The 11,747-nt window shown below is 34.4% G+C and overlaps 1 protein-coding gene and 1 pseudogene across 4 annotated transcripts in view; one reads left to right on the forward strand and one right to left on the reverse strand.

The window, feature by feature from the left end:
* Window positions 1-11,747, forward strand: part of LOC143563604 (uncharacterized) — a 33,827-nt gene that overhangs the window by 329 nt on the left and 21,751 nt on the right. Inside the window, exons 3-7 of one of the 3 annotated variants that reach the window (XR_013140699.1) lie at window positions 877-987; window positions 1,065-1,107; window positions 1,250-1,427; window positions 1,518-1,684; window positions 2,252-2,522. Coding sequence is in view for 2 of the 3 variants with exons in the window: in XM_077051103.1 (XP_076907218.1) it covers window positions 979-987; window positions 1,065-1,107; window positions 1,250-1,427; window positions 1,518-1,596 (309 nt within the window). In the remaining variant the exon portion in view is untranslated. Of the gene's footprint in view, window positions 1-876; window positions 988-1,064; window positions 1,108-1,249; window positions 1,428-1,517; window positions 1,685-2,251; window positions 2,523-11,747 lie in introns of those variants that run through there. The other 2 variants (XM_077051103.1, XM_077051102.1) reach the window with 2 other exon arrangements.
* On the reverse strand, window positions 6,043-11,020 carry LOC143563603 (uncharacterized; annotated as a pseudogene). The gene is made up of 13 exons (XR_013140698.1): window positions 10,970-11,020; window positions 10,801-10,891; window positions 9,170-9,619; window positions 9,047-9,073; window positions 8,843-8,955; window positions 8,677-8,760; window positions 8,525-8,605; window positions 8,155-8,303; window positions 8,027-8,116; window positions 7,236-7,474; window positions 6,532-6,647; window positions 6,353-6,454; window positions 6,043-6,237 (listed from the first exon to the last, which is right to left on the reverse strand). The product of XR_013140698.1 is annotated as an uncharacterized LOC143563603 (transcript).

The raw sequence follows: 11,747 nt of genomic DNA on the forward strand, positions 1-11,747 counted from the left end.
CCTAATGATTGGGATTAACAAACAGTGTTGTTTTATATTTTCAAATTAATATATGTTTCGTTTACATTTATGTTTGTTTAGAAAGTTAACGGACAACCATGAACAAGTCTATTTCTTTCGGTTATGTTCGGTTTGCTTACAACACTAGCTCTGATATTATCATTATATATAGTTAAAGGGAAAAGATCCAATACAATAATATCTTAACCTACAATAGGTACGCGAATCCATTTTTTCACGAAATCGATCCATGAAATCACATCCCTACATCTCGGAATCGTCAATACATATCCAATTAATCATTGGTTCACCGGAAAAAAAACAGTTTTGGATGAATTTTTCACGAAAACCTTTTTTGAGCGTTTTAGGTTTTTGGCTTAGCGTTTAGGGTTTGGTTGAGCTTTTTAGTACTTTTGCCTTTGAGCGTCTCGCGTACTTTAAGCCATTATTGTACAGTATCTCTACCCATATAGTTAAAGACTTAAAGCATTCGTTTTGAAAAAAATTAAACATACATAATAACAATTCTTAAACATAAAAACGTTCTTACAAAACATTCATAGTCTTAAAACACATTACTTACTCTGTCAAACATAAAAACACACTTAAGAAGAACTAGTTTCGTATTCTTTTTGTTTATATCTGGATTGTTGAAGAACTGATGAGATGTTGAAGTTGTTGAGTAGAAGAGATAAGATGGTCAAAAGTTGGTGAAAAGATTTTTGTACTATAAACTTACGTATATAGCAGGCAGGAGCCTGTTGGCATGCCTTTCGAGTGAACAATCAAATAGCAAAATTATTATTATTATTATTAGGTGTTCGTGTTTTGGAGTATAGTTAACTGTTATTTGTGTTTTGTCAATTTCTTTTTCAGCTGGAGGTCAAGTTTGCCAAGTTGCATGTTACACCACGGGAAACTGATGTTATGGGGATCAGTAAGAAGCCGAGAAAGAGAAGGAGTTGAAAGATCTCATCCATGGATAAGGTAACGGCACATTTTATTTTCGTATTTTTTGTGTAAATCAATTCCGTCTAAGCGTACGTGTTATATTGTTTCTACAGGCAAAGTCTGCTGCTAAGCCAAGTGGTTCTGGGGTCACTGATGGTAATATTTCATTTTCAATTTCAATTTCAATTCTTTTACCTAAAAGTTTAAATAAATAATGCATCCTGCAACATGATTAAATTTTCTAATTGTCTACGCATAATATATATATATATATATATATATATATATATATATACAGTGTTTCCTCTCCCAATTCCACTTGATCTGTATGAGTTTGTTAAGGAGGCTATAGAAGTCATGAAGCGTCCTAACTGGCGCACTGACACGCGCTCTTATATTGAGTTGGGTTCAGCTGAGTATAAAATCGGTGTCTTATCTCGCTGCTTCCGCACTCGTCTGCCACCTGGCTGGAAATAGTATGTTCCTGTTTTGAAACTAAATCTTTTTTGTTCTTATTATTGAGTAGTTAATCAACTTCAAGTTTTGTTTTTTTTGTTCTTTTGCAGTGAACGTGAGAATGCCAGCTCTCTTATTGCCGGCCGTGACAAGGTTTTCACAGAGAATGGGATACGATATATTATGTAGTGAAGTTTTATATAGTTTTGTATTATTGTTTGGTATATCAAAGATTGTATGGTGTGTGCAAGACTTCTTGAAGTTGCCTGTTGAAAAAGTCTGATAAATAAAAATCCACCTTTTTCTCTACAGTCTACACAAGTGGATTGTCTTTAAATTTGTTGTCACTGAAAAATTAAACTTATATCGATAAACAAAACAATATCGATTGATTTGATTGATTTGTAAGTGTGTACGTAGATTTGTGCCTAATATGATGCTTTGAAGAGACTGATTTGCTGTTGTGCTTAACCAAGCATTATTTTCTCTTATGTTTTCAAGAGTGCCACTTTCAGATACATTAAGTAGGGCCTTTGTAAAATCAGTGACCATTAAAAACCTTTTGGAAGTCTAGAGAAAATAATCTGGTGGTAAAGGATAAACATAGAAGAAGTTGGGGACTGTGTTTCCATTCAATCAACCATAACACAAATGTGCAATATGATTTTAGTTTATATTAGCTCATTTGATAAATGTGCAATCAGATTTGCAGTCAACATGTACAACCCCGCCCGAAATTAATTCAGAATTTAATACCTTTTGGCTTAACTAGTATATGTTAGTGTGTTAACTTTCTGTAACTCTGCACCTGGCGCTTGTTTCTCTTAACTAGTATTTGTTACAGTTGATGCCTAATGTCAATGGGAATCGTTTTGAAGATGATACCCGAGAACAAACCGAGTCCAAGAGCGGCCACGAAGATGAAAGAGTTGGTTTCGGTTAAAGACGAAAACCGAAGAGATGAAGATGAAGAAAGGAGGTCTTTGGTTTGATCATACAAATATTATTATTATTTACTTGTTTTTTTTTTGTTTGGTAGAGATAATTTAATGGATTAAGGGATTCTTGGATAAATTAACTTACAAGTCCACAGGAATAATAATAATCTATATATCCATCTGTCGAAGCACGAAATGAATCTGACCTGATCCATGACGATGTTTCCACGGATTTTCGAGATGAACGAACCACGTCTTGATCTTCTTCTCCGGTTGCTTGAGACCTGCAATGGTTTTTCGGGGGTGTGGTACTAAACCCGGTTTTACGACCCTAAATTTATTATGATTGGCTTATTTTATTATATGGACTAATACAATGTTATTGGGCTGAGGGGGTTTTGTGGAGGTAACCCTAACTGGGCTAGGCCCATTAGGGTACCATGATGGTGGCCATGAGGCTCTCTATATAAGGAGGTCTCCACCTCCTTATTCAGGGTCATGCTCAATAAGAGCCACCACCACTTTTTGTGTCTGTAAACAAGAGATCGTTGAGATTTCTTAGCAGTCACCTCCACACCCCCGAAAAACCATTGCAGGTCTCAAGCAACCGGAGAAGAAGATCAAGACGTGGTTCGTTCATCTCGAAAATCCGTGGAAACATCGTCATGGATCAGGTCAGATGAACGAACCCCACGGATGGCGCCAATGTCGAAGCACGAAATGAATCTGACCTGATCCATGACGATGTTTCCACGGATTTTCGAGATGAACGAACCACGTCTTGATCTTCTTCTCCGGTTGCTTGAGACCTGCAATGGTTTTTCGGGGGTGTGGAGGTGACTGCTAAGAAATCTCAAAGATCTCTTGTTTACAGACACAAAAAGTGGTGGTGGCTCTTATTGAGCATGACCCTGAATAAGGAGGTGGAGACCTCCTTATATAGAGAGCCTCATGGCCACCATCATGGTACCCTAATGGGCCTAGCCCAGTTAGGGTTACCTTCACAAAACCCCCTCAGCCCAATAACATTGTATTAGTCCATATAATAAAATAAGCCAACCATAATAAATTTAGGGTCGTAAAACCGGGTTTAGTACCATACCCCTACACCATCTATTCTTTATTAATGTTTTGATTTGTTTAATATTTGTTGCATAATTGAATAGTTATGACAACATAGATTAGTTCTTGCAAAAATAAACAACCTAATCTATATCCATGATTTTTATAAATTTTTGGTTACTACTTTGGGGTCCATTAATATCGGACTAACTAAGGGGCTGTTTGGTAGCCTCTTAACTGTCAATAAGAGGTTATCTTTTAATGAGTCATAACCTTTTAATGGTTAAGAGGCTATCTCTTAATTGCTAACATTCAGACTTAAACCTATTAACCATTAAGAGGTTATGAGCCATTAAGAAGTAGGCTCTTAATGACTGTTAAGAGGCTACTTTGCTTCGGTTAAATCCTACAGGTGTGCAACATAGTAAATTTTAGGGTCATGAGTATCGGGCTAACTAACATGATATCTTGTGTCGGTTAAAGCGCTCAACATAGTGAATTTTAGGGTTATCAACATCATACTAACTAACAGGATCTTGTGTCGATTAAAGCAAATAATAACATAGTAAATTTTAAGTGTGTAAGTAAAACAAAGAACTACTTGTAAGTGCAAAAAATAATTGTTTGGTTTTTTTTTTTTTTGTAAAGATTTAACTTTAAGTTCAGTATCAGTTTTAAAAATCTAATTGAACAGAATTTATAGATTTTCATTTTTTATTTTGAATTTTAAGTAATGTATAAAATTTTAATAAATAATTACTTAAACAATTTTACTTAAATGTATAATAGTTAATCATTATTTTGGGCCGTTTTTTTTCTTTTTGCCAGAAAATTCAGTCTAAAAAGGTAAATTGAATACCAAATTTTCGGTTTTTAGTTTGGTTTTAGTTCAAAACGGGTTTTAAACCACGGACTGACCCATGCAGAACCATAACAGATTTAAGGGTATAAGACTTAATTTATAGATTATAAAAATCAACCAAAACAAATGACAATTTGTTAAAAATGCATCAAGGGTTATGCACAAGCTTCAAACTTATGTCAATATATCATAATCAATATTTAATATATATAAAACTTCCAATCTAGGCTTTTAAACTAACAAACATCCAGCCAACAGTAACAAGTACCACACTTGGCGCATGAAGTACAAGTGCACATCAGCATTGCAACATCAAAATAATAAGCAACCTAATGCATTTAAAGAGAAATCTGCATTTTGTCTCCCTGGTTTATATCGACGTTCGACGGGTTAACCGCTGAAAAAGTTTTTGCGAACTTTGGACCATTGTGATATATGGGCGGGTCAGTATGTGCCCTTGACGTCAGTTGACCGTGAGTTGACTGACCAAAAAACGTTGAAATTACCATTTTACCCCTGAGCCTATAATTAATCCTAAAACTAACTTCCAAATTTCGTGTAGGTTCGAACCCCCGACCCCTAGTTTAAAAACGCACAAGACCAACCAGTTGAACTAAACTAATATTTATTATAAAACTTATCTTTCTTTCATTATTATTAGATAAATATAATAATATTAATAATATTCATCTAACCCTATCACCTTCAAACTAACCCTATCACCAAACCCATTTCAATTTCACAACACATTCTTCTCCTTCTGCTCTTCTTCTTCTCCCTGTTCTCCGCTGCCGCCGGAAACCCACAAAGTCGACGGCCGCCGCCGGAAACCTTAACAAACCCACCTTCCTGCTCTTCTTCTTCTTCCTGTTCTCCACACCAAAGCGACGCCCGCGGCCGCCGTGTTTGCCTCCACCGGATCTGGCGTCTGCCATGGCGGCTCCGGCACTGTTCATCTCTAAACCCTCAATCATCGCCGCCACCCGCTCCGGCACTGTTCTGGCGTTTGCCATGGCGGCCTCCGGTGCCGTACTGTTTGCTTCTATGTTTGTGAGGTGTTTGGAGTGTTGGGGTTTAGGAGTTTGGTTATTGGATTGGTTTACGGATTGCATTATGTGTTTAAGAGGCGATGGATTCTTTCATTATCCGACATCTGGAACGTCACCACGCCGTCACCGGAGCTCCGAAAACCCGTTCCGACTCACCGGATCTCTAACAAACCATCACCGGAGGCAATTAATCGAACGGCGACTGGGGAGCAGCTTGATGTGATTATTACTGTTATGTTCAATAATATGAAGATGAAGATTACTATTGTTATTATTGTTCAATATGCTCAATATATGAAGATGAATCTGGTGTATGAATATGATTTATGTTGTATGAATATGATATTATTATTATTATTAGAGAAATCTGCAATTGGTATATGTTGTTAATATTATGCTGCTGATGGTATATGAATATAATATATTAGTATATAATAAATATAGATGTCATGTAGCTGCTGTTGCTACGATGATTATTATTATTATTAGAAGAAGATTACTAAAATACCCTTGATATGTTGGTATTATTACTAAAATACCTAAGGTCAACTAACAGTCAACTGACAGTAGGAGTCAGAAGAACCCGCTGGAGAAACATAGGGGCCCAAAGTTCGCAAAATCTTTTTCAGGGGTTAACCCGTCGAACGTCGATATAAACCAGGGAGACAAAATGCAGATTTCTCTGCATTTAAATCCCAGAAATTTAACACAAAACAATGTATAGTAAAAAAATTAGGTGAAAATTGTTTAACGTTAAAACGGTACGTTTTAACTACTTTCACTCAAAGCTAGCTCTAACGCGTGTTCTGCTTCTTTGAGAAATTGTCGGGTGAGTTGCTTTTGGCCTCGCCTGTACACTATGATTGCATGTTTGTTTCGACTCATTTCTTGATTCTTGGACGCCTCATTGGCGCCATTACTTCAACCATAAATTAAAAAAAAAGGAAAATATAGATGTTAAATGTCTAAAATGCCCTTTAATGAAACTCCATACATGTTGACTGTAAAAGTCAAAAGTTGACTTTTTTACGTACCTTTTGCCATCTTCTAATGTTTTAACTTTGAAGCAGTTGACCTTCACGAGTAACTCAGTGTCGGAATCTTCCGTCCCCGAACCCTCTTCAAGATCCATCATTCTTTAAATTTCATAAAACCACAAAAGTCAACATTGACTTTTTTTATAAAAACAAGAAACTGAGAAATGCAGGCCAACCTTGTATTAAGAAGATCAACGAGCAACTGTAACGCACTCGCATCCCCACACGCTTCCCATACAGCTGCACGGACTTCTATATCCGACGGTTGTCTGTCCCCTTCCGAATTAACAAGCTTTAACAACCAAAAATATCGGTTATACAAAAATCACGAGCATAAGCATATTGCATAAAAAGGATTAACTAGAGGGGTGTGCGTGATGCGGTTCGGTGCGGTTTTCAGCTAAAACCAAACCGAAAACCAAAACTTCAGTTTTTGGAGTTTTTATAACCGTTCGGTTTCGGTTTTTGCCTTTTGAGCTTGAAACTTTTAGGCCAAAATTTTTTTTGCAAAAAATAATGAATTTAGGTACAAATAATTTTGTTAATTGTAAAATAATAGACTATTATATGTTTGACCAAAAATATTTGAGTTACATATTTATTAAATTCTTAGAAATTACTTAATATAAAATATAAAAAAAACAAAAATTTAGGAATTTGGTTCAGTGTAGTTTTTTCGGTTTTAATTACATGAAAAACCAAAACCAAACCGTTAGTTCGGTTTTCGTAAAAAAATAAAACCAAACCGTCGGTTTTTGTTTCGGTTCGGTTTTTTCAGTTTGATTTTTTTCGGTTTTGAATCGGTTTTTTCGGTTTCTTGCACACCCCTAATCACAAGCATACGCATATTGCATAAAAAGAATCAAACTTTCTAAAATACCTCTTCAAGCAAAGATGTAACTCTAAATATTTCGTCTTCGCTCATTGCAATAGTCCGCAAGCAAGTTAAGAATTCTTCTGGGAAAACTAGGTTGTTCAAGTAAGACGGTGTCTTGCGTTGACCGCTCCAACTATAGTTAACAACTTCAGGCTTTTTGGCGTTATCTCTCGTTTCTTTTTATTTGAAAAGAACCCGTGATCAAGCAGATTTTTCGATAAAAGACACCTCATTTCAGCTCTCTGTAGATTAAATAACTAGCTTATTAAATATTAAATTATCAATACACTAAGTTATTAATTTTTTATTAAATTAAATAAATAAATTTTTATGTACAACTTATAGGTGGAAAATGTATTACGTGTACTAACGATTTTTGAAAAAATTAAAAAAATATGTAAAAATTAATATATAGTTAGATTTTGAGAGTACATGAATTACTATATAATGTAATTTGACTTACATTTACTATTTGACTGAAAAAAAAAGGTTACATAATTAGATATTAAAATTTCTTAAAAGAAGGGATAACTTAAAATACTTGTGTTTTTAGTAGTATATGTATATAATTAGATTTTTTTTTAAATAAATCATTATTAAAAAGAGATAGGTGTATTTAATAAGACATATTTATGGAGGCGACACGTTGCATGAAAATTTTTTATTTACTATACAAAAATACAGAATATAGAACATATAGATGTAATAAATTAAAACCTTGAATAATATAATGAACTAATGGTCAATAATTAATAATAATCAAAATTCACAATGAAGTAATTAATTTGGCTTACTTGTGCTTCTAAGAGTTGTAGTTTGGTTTGTGAAAACGGTGCATCTCTGATAGCTTCGGCTGGATAGTGTACTGCGCAAAAAGAAACATGCTTAAGTAAAATGACCATAGTACCCCCAAGAGACGAACCACGGAAAAAGGTCGATAAACGATTACCATGATATAATCATTTGGATTATTATCAGTGACAAATCCATATAGGTATAGAAGTTCCTCATTTCCTTTGTTACCGTAGCTAATTGATATCTCTTCCCCAACTTGAAGACGCGCTTCTTCAACTATATTATTACAAAGGGCAAAAAAGTCGATATCAATAATTTAATATATATATAGAGCAAGATGCTTTTATAAAAGGTGTAATAATTTTTTTTAGACTTAAATAAAATAGTCAAAGCTTGTACTTAAACTATGGCGTTGACTCTTAAGTCAAACATCACAATTTTCATGGAAAACAAGAATTATGATTTATGAAGATATTAATTTAAGAATAATTAATTACCAGAAAGAAGATACATCGACAACGGAACACCGGTCGCTGATCCTGTTCCATCAACTTCCCATGTTGCAGCAGCCTTCAAATCTGCGAGACAAAATATTTGACTTTACTGTTGACTTTGACCGTAACTTCTCAGTTCTTAGAAATTAGAGTACCATGATTGCAAAAATCAATGCCGGGAACAAGACCCTTGACCCAAACGGTCTCTTCTTGTATCGAAGAAATATCAACCTCCAATTCTGAAATGAATAAAAGAATACAATACAAAAGGTAATTATTTCAATTTCATTGAAATAAATAATATGCAAAAAAAAAACTCACTTTTGCCATTATCACCAATAGTATGGTTATCTTCTTCTTCTTGAACTTGGGGAAATACAAAAGACCGAGGAAGAGGTATACTCAAAGCACGGGTCCAAAATATTGAATTAGCCCTATAAATATAATTCCATGTGAAGCAAAAAAGAACATAATAAGTGTAATTTAAGAACTAAAGATAATAGCTTTTTAGAGAAAGATGAATACCAAAGAAAGTCATTGAAACAAACTTCACTACAAAAGAAAAAAACACGCAGCCGTCATTAGTGAACGGATAATATTAATACAATTATTGTTAATGAGATTAGTAAACAAAAATATGATTTGCACTTTTCTAAGTCACCATCGAGAACCAAAAGCTTCTTCACCAACTCTTTCACTTTATTGTCATACATATGTGACATGTAATATGTTAACACCCCTTAATGAAAAAAATAAATATTATTTTTCATTTTTTAGTACTAAATAGTACCTGCAATTCAGTTGCCTTAAAACAAAGTAGTCCCTTTTAGATCCGATAACTCGTCTTCAGAGAACCAAAGTGGATTTCCAAAAGTAGTTGGAATTATCAAGAATCTGTCATGAATCAAAGTTGTGTTACATACGGTTTCCATGAAGAACTTTTTCGTATAGACTCGAAGGTCAGAAATAATATTATCAAGAATCTGTCATCCACTTCCCCTTCCTCAAACATTGCTGAGCATACAGGTCCCAAAACCGGATCTTGCAATACTCTCATTGGAGCTATAGCCAAATTAAGAGGAACCACCAACAAAACCCCTAAAATATTTCAAAGTTAAGAATCATTATTCAATAAAGAAAGTTAGGAAATCCACATTTAATATCATAAATTCATTTTTGTTGGGTTGTCCGTTCATTTATTCGTTCGATTAACTAAACGAACGAGCACGGACATAGGCCATGTTCGTTCAGTTGTTTTCACGAACATTCGATAACGTGTTCTTTAATGTTTGCTTTTTATGTTTGTTTATATTAAAGGTTTTTTATATTTTTAATGATTTTTCTAATAGTATCATATAGATTTAAGTTGGAGCTCAGGGTCTTTGAAAGCAACCTCTTATTCTTTGGGATAGAGGTACGGTTTGCCTACTTCCCAACCTCCCAAGATGCCAGATTCTGCTTATAGCTTTGCTATTGGTGAAATTTCACTGGGTATGATTGGTTGATTGATCATATAGATTTAAGCAAAAATATTAACTATAAAAATGAAAATTAACGAGTATTACGTGACTAAAATTTGGGGTGCTCACAATGGCGAAGGTTACTCAGGGCCCGGGGTGGCCCCAGCCCCCCGTGTTTTTTTACGCAGTAGTGTAAATTTACCCGTTTTCGCCCGAAATTTTCTATACGTAGTGTAAATTTAGTCGACTTCGGTCGAAATATTTTATACGTAGTGTAAAATTTAGCCACTTTCGACCGAAATTTTTTATACGCAGTGTAAAATTTAACTGTTTCAGACAAAAATTTGAGCCTGGCCCCCTTTGTGAAATTTTGTATACATTTTGAGTCCCCCCCACCCCCGGGTGTCTTAGTCCAAGCTTCGCCACTGGGTGTTCATCGTTTCGGGTATCGGTTTATTCGATTGGTTTGAATCGATTTATTCGGATTTGGAATTTGTTAGTCACTAACTGAACCAAATCCAACCAAATTTCATAAACAAAGATGCATATTATTATTCGGTTAAATCGGTTAACCAAAAAATCCGATTTCATAAAAATGTAAACCAAAAACCAAATCGTGAATTCGGGTACCAACCGAAAACCAAACTCACAATTCAGATCATTTTTTCGCTTACGAATACGGTTCGGTTTTAATATTTTTTTTCACATCCTACTTAAGATCTAAACATTTTAACCCTAACTATAAAAAACACCTTAACTTCATATACTTATAAAAAAACAATAAATTAAATATATAAAAATATAAAAAATTCAAATTACCATCAGTGGCAGCATGAGATGAATACACACCAAACCCTTTATTTGAATCATTGCACTTGATGTCACACGCACGGAATTGGACTCCATTTAACTGGGATTTTAATAAAGATTCGAATAATGGGTCATAAATAATTAGAGTTTAATATGAAAAAATTGATAAAAATGTTACCTTTAACCATTCAAGAAGAAGCTGAAGCTTTGATTCTTGGTTCTCAGCCATGGCTGCAATTTAATTTTTTAGTCTTTGTGTTTTGGGTTTTTTTTTTAATTTATTTTGTTTGTAGATGGGGCCCTTGTACTTTTGATAATAACAATTTCAGTCCAAAAATAATATTTTAGCTATTTGAACTTTGTAACCATTTTAGCTTATAACACCAATAATGTTACGTGTATCCTTATGCGTACTTAACAATCACGTAATTTTAACAATCACGTAATTTGCCACATAATATTTTTATAGGTCTTTTAAAATCGCAATCTCATCTCCGATCATATTTATACTTTATATAAAACTTCTTTTTACTTTGGGTCCGCCTTTTCAGAAGAACCGAGACAAACAAATGTTCATGTGTAAGGGCACTTCACCTAAGACTATCTCCAATGCGTCGTTAGAATACATGCTCTTGCTTGTCCTTACACGCCCTTACCGTTGAGGAATTATTTCCTTAGGTGTTTGAAGCAACCAACCCTTCCACATTGACGATTTTTGTTGTTTTTTGCATATGAGGGGGGATACATTTACCACTCCGTTTTAAGGCTAATGTTGTACACTGTGGGTATTAAATATTTGACCTCCCATTTCACACCTATACTGTCTTTCCAATCCATCAAAATGAGAATGACAAAAATAAAAACCGCGGTTTTTATGTATATATGTTTTTATGTCTTACCAATCCATCAAAATGAGCATACTGTACAATAATGTCTTAACGTACGAAAGGTACGCG

The sequence above is a fragment of the Bidens hawaiensis genome, unplaced genomic scaffold (genome assembly GCF_021521415.1).
Source record: "Bidens hawaiensis isolate Kalapana, Puna unplaced genomic scaffold, B.hawaiensis_p1.1 tig00021501_1, whole genome shotgun sequence".
Lineage (NCBI taxonomy): Eukaryota > Viridiplantae > Streptophyta > Magnoliopsida > Asterales > Asteraceae > Bidens > Bidens hawaiensis.